Source organism: Acanthopagrus latus, chromosome 17 (genome assembly GCF_904848185.1).
Source record: "Acanthopagrus latus isolate v.2019 chromosome 17, fAcaLat1.1, whole genome shotgun sequence".
In the NCBI taxonomy this organism is placed as follows: domain Eukaryota; kingdom Metazoa; phylum Chordata; class Actinopteri; order Spariformes; family Sparidae; genus Acanthopagrus; species Acanthopagrus latus.
In genome coordinates this window covers 5,034,643-5,056,361 of record NC_051055.1, presented here as the reverse complement: position 1 = coordinate 5,056,361, position 21,719 = coordinate 5,034,643, and the positions used below count along the sequence as shown (strand labels likewise).

The 21,719-nt window shown below is 43.0% G+C and overlaps 1 protein-coding gene across 4 annotated transcripts in view; it reads left to right on the top strand.

Annotated features, from left to right (window-relative positions):
- LOC119006125 (low-density lipoprotein receptor class A domain-containing protein 4-like) overlaps nucleotides 1-21,719 on the top strand; it is a 227,078-nt gene that overhangs the window by 160,417 nt on the left and 44,942 nt on the right. The window contains exon 1 of one of the 4 annotated variants that reach the window (XM_037074514.1): nucleotides 18,182-19,010. The exons of the other annotated variants lie outside the window; for them this stretch is intronic. Within the exon in view, the coding sequence (XP_036930409.1) occupies nucleotides 18,917-19,010 (94 nt within the window). The 5' untranslated portion in view covers nucleotides 18,182-18,916. Of the gene's footprint in view, nucleotides 1-18,181; nucleotides 19,011-21,719 lie in introns of those variants that run through there. 4 annotated transcript variants of the gene reach the window in all.

Here is a 21,719-nt window from a genome sequence, read left to right as displayed (position 1 = left end):
AGGGAGAACGGTAAGACCCGAGGAACCTTTGGAGGAGCTCAGGAGGCTGACGTTGACTGTAGGAACCAGGGTGAACATCTTCGCAGTCACATTTATTGATATTAAAGTTTCAGCATACGTAGCTCAGGTTCCAGAATGTTCTGAAACACTTAGTTTAAGGAAGAGGTTCATTATTAGGTCACTGCTTTGGAGACACTCTGGAGCATGGAGCGATCTATTTGGTTGAAGAAGGGGTAAAGATTTGCCAGACTTCCAAGTAAGGCCTTAACTGAGATAAATTGTATGCTATTTAGTTGCAAACATGCATTGTGAGATATTCTGTGGTTGCTTATGCTTCCTGGGTGGTACTGTTTCACTCCTGATTGAATATTGGCCTTGCTTTATTTGTACAAATTAGACTGCTGCTTTTACAAACAGCCCATGAATGTGACAAATTCAATAAAATCGATCAAACAAATTTTAACAGGGACTAAACATGACATTGGTTCTTATATCTTTGGGGTTACTTACCAAAGACTTACTTCCACAGCTGTATGACTGGTAAGGTTCACTCATAAGCCCCTTTCACATATGCACTGCAACTCTGGATCTGTCCAGAGTTTACCTGGAAACAGATGCATGTGTGAGCACAAATGTCTGTATTATTTGCTCTGGACTTTAACCATGGAAGAATCCGCATCCTCATTTCGGGTGACACTTGTGGGACAGTTGTCGGGTGTGCATTGAATCACAATCACAGCAAGTGTGTTGGCGTATCGATGACATGTAAGACCTGTTTAAATGTAAAACAACTATTTCCCCGCTCTGTTGCTTCCGTCTGTTCTCACTGCTGCTGGACCCAGATCAAAAATGCTGCGGCTTTCTTTTCATGGTGGTGATCTTCGTGCACGTTACTGAGTTACAGAGCATCACAGTCTGTAGCCTCCTACTCAGGCACCTCCCCACACCCAAACCATACGGACTACTTCAACATGTGTGAATATTTCTGACAAGGACAACCTCCAGTTGTGTGCTTCATGTGAGAACAAGCAAATGTGAACAATATCCTGATCTAGATATTGTCCAGATTATGCCAGTTTACCCTCAGGAGGAATAAACACCTGGAGACGCACCAGATTCTGCACTGATCCTGAGCCATTTATCAACAGGATGAGAGATCAGAGATTCAGTTTTAGTTTTTGGGATTAAATTTGTATTTATCTTCACTTCCATTTATGATCCATCCATTTTTTTCCATGTTTTACTTCATGAATGTTATGTTACAGAGAGGAGAGGGGAAAAGAAGAGAGACAACTGGAGTCTCTGGTGAGTGTTGAGTTTATGATCTCAACTCAAACACACACACACACACACACACAAATAAATAAATAAACGTTTGTGCGATTAATGCAAATAAACAGACATAATCCAATTGTCAATTTTGTGAGAGTCTCACTTATAAACAATTGAACAACTATGACTGCTGATGAAAACTGATCAACCTGATTTAAATCTTGCTCACTCATTGACCCTCCCCTAAATGTAGTTATAGTAACAGCGACAGGCTACCAAATGTGTGTTTGCCTTCTACCTTGAGCAACAGTTCTCTGGGTTTGCGATCACTTATGTACAAAACTCAACAAAACATATGACAGAAGATAGTTTGTAGACATTTTAATGCAGAAATCTGACGTTGCATATTTTTAAAGTGAGACTTTGTAAGTGCACTGAACAGTGGCTACTCTCACTGTATTTGGCTGGACACAGAAAGTGGAAGGAATCGTTTGAACTTGAACACTTCAGAGCAGGGTAGGACAGAATGAACTGTCAGACAGTCCTGGACAGCTGGGTGCTAGAGGTCATCACAGCAGTGCCAGTATCAGTTTAAAACTCCTGCTTGTTATTGCTTAATTAAAAAGGGATTTGTGTTTTTTTCAACACCACATGTCATGATCAATAGACAGCCAGGTTAAGAGTACAGTATGCAAAGATTTCACTGTCCTGAGTGTCCTGAGCCACTTTGGCAACTGTTTCATATCAACCATTGCCCTTACTTCTTATGTCAGTACCTATTTATAAGATGTGAGAACATCTATAAGTTGTGTTCAGTGTGGCATTAAGGGAATCTGACAGGTTCATTTTCGTATTTTGGTTGTATACTGTCAATTAATCTTCAGGTGCTTTTAATGGTCTTTTCTAAAATCTGAAAACTGAAACTGGAGACATAGATCTGAGTGAAAACAAGTGAAACCCTAAAACATGAAACCTGGAGGTGACAGGTAGGAGAGCTTGATTAGCTACTTGGGAAATAGTGAATGACAGGAATCGGATAGAAGTGAAAGCAGACAGAAAACTAAATGATGTCATGGGCAGCCCTCCCACCTGCACAGACAGGCTGTCTCGCCAGCAAACCAATCACTCTCTGAGGAAGCAGCCTCTCACTGGGTGTCACTGGGCAGAAAACAAGCACACACACACACACACACACACACACACACACACACACACACACACACACACACACACATATTTAGACTTTTTTCTGTATGCAAATACAAAAAAAATTGTCTAAATCAGCACTCAAATAATTTTCCACACCATCGACAAATATCTCCAGCTCCAAACACAGCAGTCAGACGTGATTTCAGCATGTTCAGCCAACAGGAACAGGGACTGAAATACTTTAGGGCAGAAAACCAGAGGAAATAAGAAATTGTGCTATTGACTATACGCTTGATGATTTTGATCCTTAGGCAGGAGTTTAGGCTGAAAATAGCACTGGGATGAACAAACGCAAAATCTGTGTTGGTGTAGGTGTTTTTCCACAGGTGCTGCTGAGGAGATGAAGTACCTTCCCCTAAGCCACATTTTGCTAACATATCCATGAATTTTAATTACACCCCAAGGACAGCACCTGACTGTAGGGCGGTGTTGGTGTAGTGGCCCCAGTGGGATTCGTAGTTCATATGATTTTTCCTCAAACATAATCATTTCAAAAGAAAGAAAGGAATAAGAGTGCCAAACTTTGAGTACTCAAAATTTGAGCAATTGGCTCCAACAAAAAATCATTAATCTACTTAAAAAAACACCTAAAATTGGTTAAGGTGAGTGGACGATTTAAGGTTCAGTTAGACATGTTGTGTGTCATGATTCAATTCACCACAGAGCTTTTCTATATTTTACCAAAATCACTGTCCTCCCATAGCCTTTACCAAGTGCTGAAACATAACCATGCAGTGTCATGCTTTAGCTGGTACAAGGGGATGTCAAAGACACTCAAAAGATCAAATAGTTTGGCTTGAAATGAATGACGCATGACCACAACCTGATACGGCGCGAGGAAACAATGTGTAAAGCCAGAGCATTCTTGGCAACGGACATTTAAATATTCATGCATTGCTTATTTCTCTGACATGGCCCATCACTAATAAAGGGTTTAAGCCAAAAAAAAATATGTGTGTGTGTGTGTGTGCGTATATATATATATATATATATATATATATATATATATATATATATATATATATATATATATATATATATATATATATATATATGAATATTTTATGCTGACTCAGCACTGTGACTCACAGTACAGAATCTTCAGGTTACGGCCCGGCACGGCAGCATCTTTCAGTAATCCTCACATATGGAGATATGGATCAAATGATCACCATTTTTGCTGCTAATTTCACCCTGTCAGACATCCACCACGACTAATACCACTGTTGACTGATGCAGTGTTAATGTTGTTGTGCGGCCCTGCCTTTGGTTTTAGCACCTCAGCAGTGAACGCTGCAGTTACAAGCTGTTGTGGGGTGATCTGTTGACTCCCTGTAGACCTGCTTACTACTACTGTAAAAGGATGCTTGGGGGGGGGGGTTTCCATTCGCAATGCAAGCTGTGAGCAGGGACACTTGCTGGCCTGGTACAAGCTGTTATCTCCCCGGTCCTGCTACAGAGCTATAGGGTGGCAGTGAGGCAGGCTGTGAGGAATGCTGGCGGGGCCGGTACAAGCTGTCACGGGCCAGGCTGTTTACGAGCTGTATGATGGGAGTGTGTCAACCTGGGAGCAAACAAAGCTACGCGATGTGATAATGTATAAGTACTGCAAATCTAAGCAGTGCAGGCAGGGGTCCACTGGAAGCAGCTGTGTTAGCGTAGGCAGCATTAGCTCACTTGTCGTGCTAACCTGCGTGTCGCTGAGGTCTGCCAGGGTGGTAGCAGGTCTGGGGTGCTGCAACATGTTCCCACCACCATCCATCTGTCAGCCCCTGCTCCGAGCGCAGCATCTCTCACCTAAAGTAATGTTTTCATTATATTCCTCAATATGGGAGCTACAGCATTTTGTGTGGCGTGGCCAGGCAGGCAGAGAGGAGGAGTGCTTGGAGTGTTTGGATTGCTGCAACTTGTTCATATGAGTGTCCATCTGTTCCAAACATGCTGTCTTCACAGTCAGTAGCTTATGTTTGACATTCTCAAATGTATGTAAGAGATGATATATGAAACTGATGATACCTCAGCCGAGACAGCTGCTCAAGCTGTTCCTCAAGATATTTCTCAGCATTAAAATGACAAAAAAGAAATAAAATAATAATAATAACTAACTAACTGAGCATAGATTAAACTTGAAAATACATTTGGTGGATCTAAAACTCGCTTAATAGTGGGAAACTTTGGCTACAAATTATTCCAAAACAAAGGGAAATTTAAAAAGGAAAAAGGGCCAACAATCTTAATTAGTCCTTTCAATCAAACTTAAAATAGTCTTTTGATTAGGCTGCGTTTCAACAGAAATAATGGCATGAAAACGACAGCCTCCACACATTTTTGTATTGTTTTGTGTTTGGTTTGCTGGAAAGTCCAATGCATCACCAACAAAACAAGAGTGTTGTAGAGGGAAAAGCTGAAAATAATGATCTTTTTTTTAATTAGAAAAATGTGAGAAAAGAATGAAAGGTAAAGGTGACACAGAAAGTGATCCGGGTCACAGCGTTGAGTTGAATTATGTCAAGTGTTTTTATCATGTCTGGGCCATCAGGATTGCCAGTGGTAGCATCTGATTATTAGCTATGAATGAAAAACTTTAACCAACCAACACTTTAACAACCATACATAAATTTGGAAGAAAAAATAAGAGTGAATGGTAAAATCTGTCTGATGTTAATATCCATCAAAGTTTACAGTCTGTTGAAAAGGGATTATTACTCGTGCTGTCAGGCAATCAAAAAAAAAAAAAAAAAAACAATTACAAGCTTCATGATTAGTTAATTGAAATAAATCCACATACCAATATATGCCATATGCAATTAAAAATATTTCAGTATAAACGTATTTTGGTGGATTATTGAGACATCTAATTAGCAAACAAATTCCTTGATGCATAAATTGCAGAAAATGGTGGGGTCAACAGTTAAATCTGGGTGTTTTTTAAAGCCCCGCTCTAGTGTGTCTTGGAATTGACATGATCCTTCTTAACAATGTTTTATAATTTTTGACAAACAACTAAATTTGGTTCTTAAACTTGAAAATTAAGCTGTCACTAAAATAAAAAGGACTACACAAGAATCTGGGACTCGTCATCCACCAAGCTTCAGAGGAGAGACTGGAAAATGCAATGCTTCTAAGCAAACCAATCAAATTCCTTGCAGTCTGCGTCGCTGCAATGTGCAGTTACATTTCTGTGGAAGTGCATGTTAAACTATGACATAGCCGTGTGACCACAAGCGAATAGCTTGAATCCTGGAAATATGGATTTGCAAGATCGTATGATCACCTACGAGCTGATGTTTACATGTCTGCCATCTAAAATTAGCATGTTAAGATGCTAACATTTGTTTTACAGGTACATGAACCAAAGTAATGGGCAATTATAAACGTGGATCAATCTACTCACGTGGCCCCAGTGTACAGCCTCTGGGAGTTACCCCTTCATAACAATACCTAAAGAAGAAGAAGAGGAAGCCAACTTTGCACCCTTAGCCTTAAGTCCCGCCCCTTGATTAAATCCCTTAAAGTGACCTCATCCTTCACTCCTGCATGACCATCTCTACCACTCTTAATGCCCTTCTTCAGCTAATACAGGTATAAAGCAACCTGCGCCTGCTAAAGCCTACCCTCCCCTGGCAGCTACTGGAGCAGTGCCAGACATGCTACATACTAACCACCCTGTGCATCCTCCTGTAGCTGAACAAATGTATGGAGGCCCCCAACACGTGATTCCGAAGTTCATTCACCTGGTCACAAGTCAGCTGACAAGGCTCCACATCACTTTAGAGAACCTACTCCCATCCAGCGCTATAAAGCTGCTCCAGTATCAAATACGTGTTGATCATCTAAAGCTGGAGGAAGCTAAGCTCAGAGCTGATGCCTACCTCCACTCAACAACCCCTTATTCTGACACCATGGCAGCCCTTAGAGGTTAAACCAGCTCGCTTTAAGGAAAATGGCTGAATGTCTGTTTTGTATAATTTAAAAAAAAAAAATCATTTTGTGCCACAAAGAACTCTATAAATTCTTGATCCCTAAGCCAAAATGGCTGAATCTTGGGGAGTAATTTAAAGATTGAGGCATGTTCAAGATAAATTAAACCGAAGCATGATCCAAAATTATACTGCTATTATCCCAGCATTTTGAGATTATAGACACCAAAGAACCAGAGATTAAATAAGAATCACTTCTAGAAAATGTCTGACAAGTACTCAAATAGCAAGAAAAGGTTAGCCAGCCAGGATGTCTCCCTCTCTAGATATGAACTAAATTAAATTCTTTATATTGTAGCAGCTTCTTTCTTGACTGATTATGAGAAGTATCAGTCCTAGTAGACCTGTCTATTTCAGACTGAAGAGCAAAATTAAAGTCCCCACCTAAAATGAAACTGCCAGGCAGAGCAGCAGGGGGCAAAAACAGGCTCCTAAAAAAGATGGGTTGTCATCATATATGGATATAGATTAACCAGATTCAATCTAACTGAGAAAATGTCACACTGGATAATGAGGTATCTACCAAATCGATCCTCATTGACATTTATGAGATGAAAAGGCATAGAATTGTGTGTCAGTGTTATTACCTCACTTGAGTGCGAACTGAAAAAGCTGAGAATACACGACCAGGCCACCTCCTCCTCACTCTGATTGCATCTTCGAAGGTCAAGAAAACATTTTTTTGCTTTCAGCTGTCTGATCCAACTCATGACCTGCTTTAACTTGACAAGTTTGTTTAAACCCCTGACATTCCAAGAGGTAAACTGAATTTCGGCTGACATGCTGTAATATTAATGAAGTTGACTGTAGTCGATTTGAAATGACTGATATCCAAAACTAAAACATCATAAGGAGAAAAAATTAAAAAATATGTACCTTAAAACATTGTAAACATAACTGGGTGTACTTCCCTAACTTAAATACACCAACGCCTCCCCTAGTTCACACATCCAAATGGCCCCAAAAAGGAGCCTAACTATGGAGCTTGACTGGTTTGCCAGTATCTGCAGCACCATGAGGAACAGCATGCCTAACAATTGCAGCAGAGCCCCATGCAAAGCATTTATAAGTAAAATGTCTTAAGTTTGCAGCCAGCAAGCAGTTATTTTACACAAATTAAACAGTCCTTAAATTCAACCTCCGTGAGAACGGACAGCATAGTTCAGTGACTTAAACCTACCAGCCGCGCAATCAAGACTCATGTTGTCTCTGTTGCCCCAGTCTACTGAGTGTCAGCCTTAAACTCACGCACAAGTGCCTCCGCTCCCGATGCAGTGTCAAAGATGTGCCATCTTCCCTTAACAGTCGCCAGAAGTTTAGCAGCATGAATTATCCCGTAACGCAGTGCTGGGATGGAGGGGGAAGCCAACTTCTTCCTCACCAAATCAAAAACCTTCCTCCGCTTGAGCAGATCAACAGAATGATTGAGGAAAAAACATGACTCTCTGGTTATCATAGAGTATTTGTCCCTTGCTCCTGGCAGCTTTCATGACCCGAGACTTATCTGCGCAGTTTAGGAACTTCATGATTACCACTCTAGGACGCACACCCGAACGATCCCCAGCCTCCTTATCAGTGGCGCCAGGTACATCTGTGCCCCCTCTCTATCAGCACGGGCTGAGGGAAGTTATGTTCACCAAGCACTTCAGGAATCCACTTTTGCCAGAAAGGCACACATGTTGGATCCCTCTTCCTTCGTCGAAAGGCCAACCAGGCATCGGTTCGAGCAACGGGCCTAATATTCCAAGTCGTCCAGTTTAAAAACAAGCTCCTCAAAAGCTGCTTCGTGGTGTTGGTCTTTGTCTTCAGTGATGCCATATCGTCTTGGTTGGTGCTAATTCTGTCCTCTGCTTCTGTAACACACAGACACTGCCTTCCATTCACCCTACAATCCATGAATAGCGTTTCCATCAAACCTGGATTCGAAGTCCACCTTCATTGTGTGGATGTCTTCACTGCTAGCATTTGAGTTTGCTGATCCCGGACCACACCAAGTTTCTGCTTTAGAGGATTTCTGAGCCTTTGCTGGCGGTTTTTGAGCCATTTAAGCTAGTAGTTGTGTTTCAACATAAATTGTGACCGTTCGCTAGTCTTATACTGGCTATCTAGTTAGTTTATTCTTAAAATTTCTGATACACGTATGCTCAGCACAGCCATAACCAGAAGTCAGCACGTACATGTTTAGAGTAACAGGTGAACACCGAGGGAAACACCTTGAAAAAACACAACGACGTCATCGTGTTGTGTACAGCCATGCCTCTTGAGGTCTGCAGCGCCGGCTTGCTGTGTGAATTATACACCGGTTTGTCCTTACACTGGAGCTGCTTGGCTCTGTGTGAAAAGGGCTACTGTTTACCTTGCCTTGTCTGGTGTCATTTCTATCAGCACAACCTCACATGTGTGACTTCATTTTGACATACTGTATTGGACCTAAAATCAGACAAAAAAAAACGTAAAATCCGAGCAGGAAAAAGTTTGATTTTTTTTTACTGTGAAAACCGCAAACAAGTTTAACAAGCCATTTTTAAACAGAGATGCAGAAACTCATTAAAGTAGATGTGGAGCGTGAGGTCAGCGTTGAGACCTTTCTTAAGGAACGCTGGTACAGCCCCATCACCTCAGCTGGAACAGGAAAAAGACCCTTGTCTTTAACTCCTCTCACCAATACCTTTGGCAGACTCATAACCGGTACCTTCTACTTTGCTATGTCAGTGCCACTTGTCCCAAGAAGCTAGATCAGAAAACTACGGCTAGAACAAGATAAGTTCACTCCCGTCAAATCGACTCTTGGCCTCAGCTGGAACTGGGAGACAGACTGCTTGGACTACAAACAGAGTCCAGAGCTGTATGACACAACAACCCAGAGGAACATTTATTGAGTCCTAGCCTCTCAATATCACCCATCATGTTACCTGTTACCATTCAGCACTTGATTGAAGCTCACTGTCCAGTTGTGGGATAGCAAGGGGACTCCAGCCCACCCTCAGAACTCCTGCAAGCCTGGTCCAGTACCTTCCCACTCACCTATCTGCCCGCAGATGCCAGCCTAGTGGGCGTCACATGTGAAGTGCACATCTTCGCAGATGCCTCGGGGTAAGCTTATTGCTCATTCCCGAGTGGCTCCAAGATGTGGGCATTCAACCCCAATCGGGTGCTCCACCCACTGCTGAGGACAATAAACAAGTAGAGACAATCATCTTTTAGTGAGACCAATTCATTCAGTCATTCCCAGAAGACTACAGGCTCCTTGCAGAAGGGAAATCTGTCTCATCTGCGAGCCGCTTACTTACTTTACTGCTGAAACGGACAACTCCACAAAACTTTTAAGAATTGGTGGCTGGATCAGAAGGTCTAAACAAATCAACTTTGCACCAGTGGGGTGCTAATGAAAAAGACCGGGGTTTACTAACATGAGTTGGAGTCATCCTTTAGGGACCATCAATGTCTCTGTTCATAGCAATTCACACTGTCGAGCTCTTTCAGTCTGGGCCAAAATGGTGGAACAATATAAGCCATTTCAAACCTGTAAACAGTCTCTGGCCGTAACTGACATACTGGAGTTGGATTTGATGAATGTATTTCATCACTATCCAGTCAGACACTGCTTGTAATTCTGTAGGGTCTAAACAGCCCGTCCTCTCTGTGATTTCATTTTAGATGCAGACTGAATTCAGCACAGTTGTGTTGTGAGGCCATGGTTTACACAGTGTGTAGAAAGCACTGTCTGAGCAGCAATCCAGGGGATAAGAGAGCAATGTATAATGCTTGCTGCGAAACGCCTGCAGTGGGAACAGCCGTCACGTGGAGCCAAAGCACTTATATTGTTGTAACAGTAATGTGTTTTAGCATTTTAAAGAAACAGAGAGTGAAGAAGGCAAACTGCTGAAACTCTGTGGTCCAATATATTTACTTTGTGAGTGAGCTGAATCTATGCCTTTATATATGAACATGTGACAGCATACAACGCAGCGTGTCACACATTTTTAAGGTGTGCGGTGTTTAAAGAGTAGTAAAGAATGCATGTATGTGTGTTTGACATAGGTATGTATATATGTGTGCTTAAGTAATCTGGTATACACAGTATGTAAACACCCTTGATTTCATGTTTGAGTAGTAGCTGTGTTTCACTATCTGTATCTGTGTGTGTGTGTGTGTGTGTGTGTGTGTGTGTGTGTGCCTCTAACAATACTGTATGTATGGACACTTAACAGCAGGATGCTGTGCTGCACCATCAACACACTCTGTTGTCACTGCTGTGTATGACTGCATAAAAAAAAAAAAAAACGCACACAAGTTTATAGCTGCTGTCCATTTCACTGGGGTGTGATTGCCGTCTGGTTTGGGGCTCTTATCAGTGTTGTGATGGAAGCATCCAACGGGACACACACCCACACAAATACACCTTCGCCTTCACTGACTCTCTCTCTCTCCCTCTCTCTCTCCCTCTCTCTCTCCCTCTCTCTCTCTCTCTCTCTCTCTTACTTGTCTTTCTCTTTTCCTCATCTTTCTTTTCCTCCCTCCGCCCTGCCCTTTCCTTTCTCTAGCGGGGTAGAGCGGCAGTGTTGCGGCGTTGTGTCTGTGCTCGCCCCACCGAGCCGTGTGCCAGTTCAGGAGATTGGCATTAAAGCCAGACATGAGCTCATCGGCCCAGCTGGGCAGACAGCCCATTACAATGCTCAGCAGGGCCCTACCGCAGGGGTGAAAAGAGCTCAATACCTGCTGATTATCTACTCTTTCTCTGTCTGTGTCTCTGGGTCCCTCTCTTTCCCTGACTCATTGGCTTTTGCTTTCGCTCCATTTCTTCCTCTCTTCTCTTCTCTTCTCTTCTCTTCTCTTCTCTTCTCTTCTCTTCTCTTCTCTTCTCTTCTCTTCTCCTCTCTTCTCCTTTCTTCTCTTCTCTTCTCTTCTCTTCTCTTCTCTTCTCTTCTCTTCTCTTCTCTTCTCTCCTCTTCTCTTCCCTTCTGGTCATTTATTCATCTGCTCAGTCAAGTATCCTCCACCTCAGGCTTCGTCCATCTCTTTCTTGATCTGTCGTATCCAATTTCCCTTTCCCTCATTCAGAACCCGAATTAAGGCACACACACACACACACACACACACACACACACACACACACACACACACACACACACACACACACTGCCTATATGTTTATCTGTCCTCCTCCTTTTGCTCCCTCTTTTTCTGTCCGTCTGTTTCTGGCACACACACAACTTTTCCGTGAGCGTCATGGTGTCATTGCAGTGGTGCCTGCGGCAAAAAGAGAGGTAGGCAGCAGCGTTTTTTTTTTTTTAAATGACAGGGGTGGAAGCGAGGTGTGTATATGTGTGAATAGAAATGACAGGGGTGGGAAACCAGACAGATGGTGCACCTGTGCGGACAGGATATGACACGGCACTGAAGCCAGACAAGGGCAGGAAGCAGCAAATATGATGTGGCATGCCAGACACTTTTATTGAATGCAAGCCTCTACTCTGCAATCCGACTGTCTGGAGTGGCCTTTCTGTTACTTAGCGCCCCGCTGAAGACGCCGAGCTACAGTCGGTGCCTGAGCAAACGCACACTTTCGCTCCCTCCCTTTCTCCTCACCTTCTCTCTCTTCCATTCTCCAGCTTTGTCAGCTGGTAAGATGCATTGCGGTTAATTCATGAATCCCATTCAGCCTTGGTATTAAGGCTGAGTCATATCCATCTTTTGTTCTGACATTTGGAATGGTATTTGGTAATACTGACTCCACACAGAAGTCATGGGGTGTTTCAAGTTATTAGTCTGACTGAAAATGTTATGCCAGAGTCAAAATGGATCATCGTCATGCGCAAGTACTTTCATCACACAAGTCCCATGATAGAGGCTGCACCCACAGGAGGAATTAGGCATTAGTGATGCAGGATAGAATCTGTTTCTATGGACTTTATACACTGGCTTAAAGTGCATCATGAAGTTTTGTTTACAGTCTGTAAAGCAGGGTCTTTCTTGTGCCTGGTGATCATGAAACATCTGTAATCTGAAGTTTCATCTTCCATCGTCTGGACCAAAAGCATGTGGACGCCCAAGGCTTTAAAACCATGTGTGGTTCTTGAGCATTTCGCTCCTCTGGAAAGGCCTTGCTTCAGGGATTTACTCACATACAATGGTATATTTTAATCCCTGACAAGAACAGTGGCAGTTCCCCACAACAACATATTTGTCCCTCTGTTTTTGTCAAACAGTAGGACATAGGGCAGGAACGAAACATAAAAATGGGTTTTCCAACACTGCAAATTGTTTTCACCCACTCAGATATTAGAAGAGGCCTTCAAATCAGCCAAGTTAGTTGAATTCGACAAATTTGCAGTAACCAAGCAGACTATGAGAAAAAAAAGGTAAACACCATGAGAATTTATACTATTAACATTATCTACTCAAATAAATTGTTTTGTGGAATCAGTTTGCAGATGTCTTTCATCAATGTTGATTTCCAGTGGCCCTGCACTTCTCTGTGATAAGCTTTTAAAGATATAATATGTAATGTTTCTGTATAAAAATGTATCACATGGTTTGAACTTTGTTATATATATATTATATAAATACACATATAACAGAGTTGTGACCTTACATTATACTGAATTTTATTCAAGGTAACGATGCATTTAATTGTCACTATAGCTTCCAGTAGAGAGTCAGAACATTTGGAAGCCTAAAGTTTGGAAGTGTAAAGCCCCATTTACGCTGTTCTTCCAGTGTAGCAATACTCAGCCTCGCAGTCTCTGTGTTTTGGATGCGGAGAGTTCGGACAGTGTTGTTACACTTCTCCTCCACCAGAGGTGCTGTAGTATCAGAGCCACAGCAGAGGTGAGTCGGCATCCGTTTGAATAGAAATCCAGAGGTGCGGAACGGGTGTGTGTCGGTCTGGTGGTGTTCACAGTCTGACAACTAAGCAGATCCTTCAGTCATCAAATAAAGAAAAAAGTCACAGACTGCAACCGGACCAAACAACAGTAACGTGGTAACTGGCAGTGTCTTTGGCATTTTATATGAGGAGCAAAATACTGCATCCGTACATGGCCTCTGTCACCCTGTCTGTCCGACCAGCTCTCTGTGACATTCCTGTACGAAAAACAACGTCTGAGCCAGGTGGTTCAAGCAGTTGAATGTGAAGGGATTCAGAGCAAAAAACTTCCCAATTTTTTTTTTTGTCTCCTTCCACTATTGTGTTGTTGAAGTTACTGTCTCTGACGCTTGTCTTAAAAAAAATCACTGCGATGGTGAGCCCTCCCGACCATAACTTCAGTGAATTTTCCCCTAGAAAACAGCATCCCTCCTGTGGGTGAGAGCCAGACAGGGTCTGCTGTTTACTGATGGTGATTATGTAGTAATGTAAGTTAGAGCAAAAAACTAATACTTACAAAATACTTTAGAACAGAATCCATGTGATTATAAAAACTTAGCAGATACATGTTTAGATTAGCAGGTGGAACGGGGGAAACACGTTGATAAAAAACACATCTCAGCATTATGATTTTTACCACCACACCACTTTTGGTACCAAAGGGCCGGTTCAGTGAAGCAAAAAAAGATGCTTTAGGTTACTTATATTTATTATAATTCCCAGTTAGGTTTACTGTTCCATGTACTGGTGTCATTTTAGACAATTGACTTAAACTGCAATATATCCGATACTGGTTTGGCTATATTCTCATTTGCTCCCATTTGGCCACAAGAGCATTAGTGAGGGGTGCACTGATGTGGGGTGACAAGTCCTAGATTGCAGTTGGTGTCCAGTTTATCCCAGAGGTGTTGAATGGGGTTGAGGTCCGGGCTCTGTGCAGGCCGGTCAAATTCCTCCACACCAATCCTGAAAAAAACTTTTTTTTCATCCAAACCAAGAAGAAAAAAATTATATTTTTTTGTGTATACTGACTTGTTACAAATAAATCAGGAGGAGGAAACATGATGTTGTAAGGACTGGCGGCTAACTTATTCATTTGACAATTTGATGATGCGTCATCGTCAATGCTACATGGTCCCAGATGGGGAAATCAGATTCCAGAGTCACTGCAGGGTCAAGCAGTACTTAACTTCTTCTTACGTGTTCCTCTTTTTTCTTGTTACAAGGAAAGGTCACCAAGAAATAACAGATTAAGAACATTATTAGTTGACCTTATATGTCATAAATAATGACTGACAAGTAGAACCAAGACGTAAAGGAAGCATCAACCTCAACAAACCACTGGCTGAACTTTTCACTTTTGCAAATGTTCATTCATGTTACCATGTTACTAAATGATCTTGCACAATTGCAATTGTGCAAGATCACATATTACTTCCAAAAACCAACCTTTGTGGACGGCTCCTAAGGACACTGAAATTATTTAATGTTGCACTTCCACTCACTAAGGACAGATTAGTGATAATTTTAATGGTCAAATCTGAGGCAGTGGAGGCTGAGATATCTTGACTTTCACTGACAATCTTCAACATCAGGGGTGCCCAAACACCTATTGTATCATGTTTGATTGTATTCTATTGTATGGTTCAGATGCATTGTACTCGGCTTTTTGTCACACTGACCCCTGGGTCAGATTATGAAAAACATACCCACTTCGGGCAGCCATGGTCTGGATCCTACATTTCCCTTAATGCAACTCAATAGTGTCTGTCATTACTATTACTTTCTAAATACTCACATCTCTCAAAGCTCACACTTAACAGTTTGTCATGTAGTTTTTGTAAAAACTTTATTTGCAGTCGCGAGCCTAAGCCTTGATAACCCTGCTATCACCATCAGGTTTCATTTTTTCAAACTTTGGAAAGCTGCTTCAATGGCAACCAAAGACAGCATTTAACTGTTTTCATTGCTTGTGAAGAGTAAACTAAATGCAATGTTTAAAGTCAGTTTAAAAAACACTCAAAAATATATGGCCAGTCTTTTTTATTGTCTATCTATATAGAAAACTGCTATATAAAGCATTTTTGTCAGCGTTTTCCTTTTCAGACTGCACACTGTGATCCACATCAAACCTGTGATCAGTATGATTCTAGAATACTCTTTCAGCCTTGCAATCTGTGGGCAAGAACAGAGCATGTCTCTATAAAATAAGGCGTAGGATGGGACTCTTTCATTTTTCCTGTGTCCCCCCTCCTTGCTCCCTCGTGGTTTCTATGAAGATGAGTCCTAATAGATGTAAAGCTTAAACCTGTGCCTGGGAGACAGCTTTGGTCTCAGGAGTGATGGAGCTACTGGGAAGAGGCTTGAGGAGTGCTGAGGCAGAGACCAGAGAAGTGGAACAGTTTTTCCTCTCCATGTTTGGGATGATGCATGAAACGGACCTTTTCCTAGCCGAGCCACAAGATGGCGCTTATGAGGTGGTGTCCATCAGCACTATGCAAGCTCAGATGGAGAATTTGCCCTGTGTATCATGTTTTTTTTATTTTTTTATTTTGGGCATGACTTTACTGTGCTGATTTTCTCTCAATACCAGTCTGATCCCATGATGTGTTGATGGTCTCACCACAAACATCTCTAAACTTCCAAGCATCTGTCGCTGATAAGAGAATACTCGAGTGAAACGGTCTTTTTTTAAATCTTCTCTGTCATCTATCCGCTGCATATGGTGAAGGCGCTGGCATGAAAACCCCCTTTTGAAGTGTATCATCAAATATACTACACACACATGCACAACGCACTTCAAATGATGCTGGGGTTTTAATGTCATCAGCAGTGTTGGTTGTGTGCAGACACATGGTGGTGGTGTTTCCTTTCCTTCCTGCATTCACTATTAAAGGGACTGTTGTTTAAGATCTTTCAGGCACAACATAAACATGTCATGCTTCGATTCATACAGTCACAAAACAGAGGCAGTGCACAGTTAGCTCCTGAATAAGCATGTAACCCCTGTGTAAGCAGGAAAGCCCCATGCAAAGTTCCTAAAATAGACACATGCACACGTGCCGAGCGTGATAAACCTATCAACCCTAAAGTTAGTATTCCTCAAATATGGGATGAGACAGAGGCTTCCCAGGAGAGACACAGAGAGCTTCTGCGTGCAGTGTGTCTGTGTGTGTGTGTGTGTGTGTGTGTGTGTGTGTGTGTGTGTGTGTGTGCGTGCGTGTGTGTGTGCAGACTGCAGTCAGGGGGGATGGGAGGGAAGCTGGTAGACTTGAGTGCATTTGGTATTCAGCAGTGCCTAGTATTTATCTGTCTGCTGGCTGTCTAGTCTGGTCTGGCCTGTTAGTGGTGTCACCCTGCGTGCTCCCCGGGGGACTAAATTGACGCTCCAGACAGACTGCGCGAGCGTGTGTGTGTGTGTGTGTGTGTGTGTGTGTCTGACTTTGTGTTGTTAGGTGGTGGGCTGTTTGTGAGTGTGCTAGAGGTGGGCAGCAGGGGAGAGAATCGATGTGTGTCTGAGTCTGTCTGTGTATGAGAGCTTGTCTGGGTTGTGAATGTATGTCTGGGGTGTGTGGTTTTTTGTGTGTGTGTGTGTGTGTATGTGTGTGTGTTTTGTGTGTGTGTGTGTGTGTGTGTGTGTGTGTGTGTGTGTGTAAAATGACCTCACATCAAGGCAGAAAAGAACTCTCCTCAGTGTCTCGATTGATATTGAGGCTTGGGCTAACAAGACAGCAGTGCCTCGATTTGTTGCTTCAATACAATTCTGACAGCTGCCAGGCATTTGTAAATTGCGTTGGGGTCACGCGTCTATTTTCTCTCCCCTTCCAAAAGTGTCACTTTGTTCATGGACGAGTGTGGAATTCATTGGAAGCCGAGAAGGAAAATATATTTGCATACTTGGAAATTGAACTTGGCTGGTGGTGTGGCACTTAATGCACAACATTTGTTGGAGGTCTTTGCTTTTCCCATGTACTTATTTTCCTTCACAGAGAGACATGTTTTTGTGGTTTCTGGTGTTTGCAGAATTTAAATGATTAGTCATAAATCCTCTAGAGAAGGCATTTCCCAAATAGTTTTCCGTCTATGTCTGATGATATTTTCTCCCATGGATCAGGACTTTTTATGATTTGCTGCAGAAGGGGGCTGCAAGATGCTCCGATCAGGAGAGTATTATTTTGTCTTAAGTAAAAATCATACTGGACCTGCTTTGTTGGAGGGCCTCCTAAAAACTCTTTGATCCCCTGTTGTCCCCTAGACCACAGTTTGGGAACCTGCTGGTCTACAGCGGCATTCAGAGCTTCTCTCAGATTTTAACAGCCTAGTTTATTTATAGACTGCAGACGGTCCTATGCTAGTGTGTGTGCATGCGTGTGTGTGTGTGTGTGTGTGTGTGTGTGTGTGTGTGTGTGTGTGTGTGCGTGTGTGTGTGTGTGTGTGTGTGTGTGTGTGTGTGTGTGTGTGGGAGGGAGGGTTGCACAGTTAGATTCAGAGGGAATGTGTTGGGATGGATGGGGAGGTGGGGGAAATGCTTCTCTGTCGCACATATACCACAAGACTGGCTTGGGGGGGGGGGTCACCTCAAGGTTGTCCCCTTCAAGGAGCCATCTCCATTGGCTGTGGCCCACTGTAACAAGGGAGCCCCCCCGCCCGCCATTGTCAACCACGACCCGGCACTCCACTAGCTTTCCGAGTCAGGTCAGCTGCCCCCCATCAACCCAACCATGTACACCCACCCCACTGTTACCCAGACACACACACAGCCACACACACACACACACACACACACACACACACACACACACACACACACACACACACACACACACACACACACACACACACACATACATAAGCCCTGTCCCATCCCTTCTCTATTGCTACCTTCAAGTAGTCCTCACACTGCGTTAAATCCTAAATATAATACATATAGAATATAACATATATTGTACTATAATAAGACTTTTTAATATATATTAGCTCATATGACCCACGTCTGTTTTATTTCAGTTTTATCAGCATCAAATGTGGTTGATTTCTTCCTTGGATAACTTATACTTGCCCTGATCCCTGTGTTACAGTGAATCCAGACCTTTGCAGTCTATGTTTCAAAGCAGTTATGGCGTTAGATTATGTTTTCGGTAAAAGGCAGAATTATTATTCTTTCTGTCGGCTCCTGAAGGCAGCACCTCTCTTTCCCTCTGTTTGTCCTTCCTCTAGAGCCCTGTGATTGGCCGCAGCGGCAGTCTGTCAGTTTCTGGGCGGGGCTTGAGCCCGCTGTCGCTGCTCTAGTCCAGTGGAGGAAGGACAGCTGCTCTCAGCGGCGAAGCAAGGAAGGGAAAAAAAATATACAATGCGTTAGCTCCGGTCACTCGTTTCCCAAATCTCAAATTTACTGACCGAGCCTCCCCGAGACAAACATGGCGTGAAAAGACCCTTGGAAAATAAGTGCGAAACTGTCGGGAGTTACTCGTAGCGGCGGACTCAGCTGCCGCTGCCTGGAAGTTTTTGGTTGTTTACCCGTCGTGGGGCCCCGACGGTGGCGGCGGCGGCTCTCTCCCCGGAGCGGTGTCCCGGTCTGCCCAGCCCCATGCAAAACCTAACGGTCCCTGGCGGCCCCGGCAACTCCAATGTCACCTGCTCCTGCAACTGCACCGCTTCCCAGCCACAGGGAATGGAGATATGTGAGTAACATTAGTTGTGTTTCTCCTGACCTCAAAAATCCTACCAGGAGACTTTAGTGCCTAATCCGTTCTGTGTGCACTCTACAGTGTAGCGACAGAAGGACAACACATCAGACTAAGTGTTTGTCCAAAGACGGTCTAACACTTCTGCTCTGAACTCTCTGTCGGCTGTTTCCTCCCGCACAGACACTCTTTACAGTTGGCCTGGCTATTCCTTGAATACCTCTATCAGGCTCATATTGTATATTTGCGCTGTCCTTTAGAACATTTATGGCGACGTTAAGTGTACTCACTGGTATTTATAATCTCTTTTGTTGCCTTTATATCTTCCCAAGTGTGTCTGTAGCAGGCAATATTGAGTTTACAGCGGTTCCTTCACACTTCATTAAATGTTTGAGCTCTCACAGCAGCCGTTAACGTTACATAGACATACTGTAAGTTAGCATTCAACAGTTAGCTCGCAGTGAAAAATCATAGTCGTATAGCATTATCATTGTAGTGATTTATAGTGTGGCTTTTGTAATGTCTCACCGATTTATTGCAGTTATTTCTTACAGTAACTCCTCTTTGCTGAGTTTTCTCCTCACTTTAACTTTCCTGCTTGACTTTTTATAAATGAGATTGTTCTTATGTTTTAAGTCGTAGTGGCTGGTTTTATCTTAAAACTTGGACGTAGAGCTTTACAGGGCTGTGCATATGGGCGAGAGATCACCACAGAGGGTTAAATAGTTTGTCTGTCAGTGACGACAGGAAATGCTGGAATGGTATGTTATGTCTGTCTGCCTTCTGAGCAGCCCAGAGAGAAACTATCATCATCAGCTCTGCCCTAATGCTGCTGCCTGCTAGATCCACTGCAGATGTTCCTCTTTATGACTAAAGCAGAGACAGACACACAGTGGAGCAGACACATGCAGGCAGGCAGGCAGGCAGGCAGGCAGGCAGGCAGGCAGACAGACAGGTAGAAATGCAGAGGAAAGCCAGACAGTGTATGTATCCAGTCTGACACATCTGCAGACAGACAGACAAGAGACAAATAAACAGGAGACAGGCGCATAGCAGACATTCAGACAGCTGGGTAAATTCATAAGCAGGGCAGCCAGACAAGTACCGACACAGATATAGACAAACACAGCCGCGGCTAGACATGTAGACATACTGAAAGACAGACACACAGACATGCTACAGACAAACAGACAGAGTTACAGTGATGTGTAATTTCCATTTGGGGCAGAGGCCAGGCCTGGGCAACGTGAGGTGATCGCAGGATATTAGATTCAGATTTGGCAGCAGAGTGTGGTTGCGCTGACGCCACATTGTAACCAAGAAGTGTGTGTGCGTCTGCGTGTCTGTGTGTCTGTGTCTGTGTCTGGCAGATGGACTGGTGTTCCACCATTCGTTTTCTGTGGCATCATGGTACTGCTCGCCAGGAAAGACACACATAGTCAGGCATGAACATCCACAGAACACACTGATACAGCAGAGAGAGCCTAATTAGATAATCCAGTAGAAGTGGCTCAGACTTCTAAAGTGAGCAGAGCTGCCAGAAAAGTCAAGTAATTGTGTTGATAGTTACTTGCAGTGCATTTTGTTGCATTTGTTGCATTACAGTTATCCATGTGAGTTTGCGTATTGAATAAATGGCTGGTATTTGCAATGCATTTCTCCTCATTTTAACGTCTCACTAGTTGGAGGGAGCTCCATTCACAAGTGGTTTGAAATAGCTCTGTCCTACTGTAGTGGCCGTCTGGTTTGAAAAGAGCTCTTGTTTGTCGGCCGTGTTGTCATGCAGACTCGACAAGGCTGAATAATGTAGCTCATGCTTTGATGATTCCTGCAGCTGAAGAAAAGAGCTACAGTCTGCCTTTTTTCCTCCCCTTTTTCCTTGTGTTTTTTTTTTTTTTTTTTTTTTTTAAGCAAAGCGGGCGGTCTGGCTAGTGTGTTTCCTCCTTATTCAGACAAGGAGGAAAATGGAAAGGCACTCGGAACATAGAAGGGATCACGGCGCAGACAGAGTATCACGGCCAGGACTCAAACTTCTGCCTACACACTGGGCCTCACATGTAGGATTTGAAAGGCTGAGACCTTTAACAAGCGTTAGTCTCTGGCTGTTGCTGCGCTTGGATTCATTGTGCGGTGCAGTTATCTTGTACTGTAGGTGTGGTATTATGAAGTCCTGAGGTATTATAAAGTCCCGAGGTCAAACACCACAGCTGCTTACTGCTATGTATGTGTGCGTATTCTTTACAGTCTTTCTTCCACTGACTGTTTGAACCCACAGTAATGAGATCTATTACCCACACAAATCTCATTTTCGAGAAAGACTGATTTCTCTTTTCTTGGTGAAGGTATAGTCCCTGCAGTGTGACACTTTAGGAAGGTCCTCTGCAAACATCTTTCCACCCTTAAGTCTTTTAATCTTGTATTGACTCTTTCTCCTATCAGTCCTGTCTCTCTTCTGCAGGCTGGAAAGTACTATGTGCTGACTTCATAAAGTCATTTCACTTGTACCCTATGCAAATACTTGTTATTTTTTCAATCAGGATACGTCATCTTGATAACGGTGCAGTGGCTTGATTTGTAATATGGATTACAGAAGAGTCTAGGAGATTGAGATTTCAAATTCAAAGCTAGATTGAATTAATTTGGAACATTTTTTTGCGTATTGTAGTAACTTGAAGTGGTGGACAAACACAAGCAGTAGACAAAAGA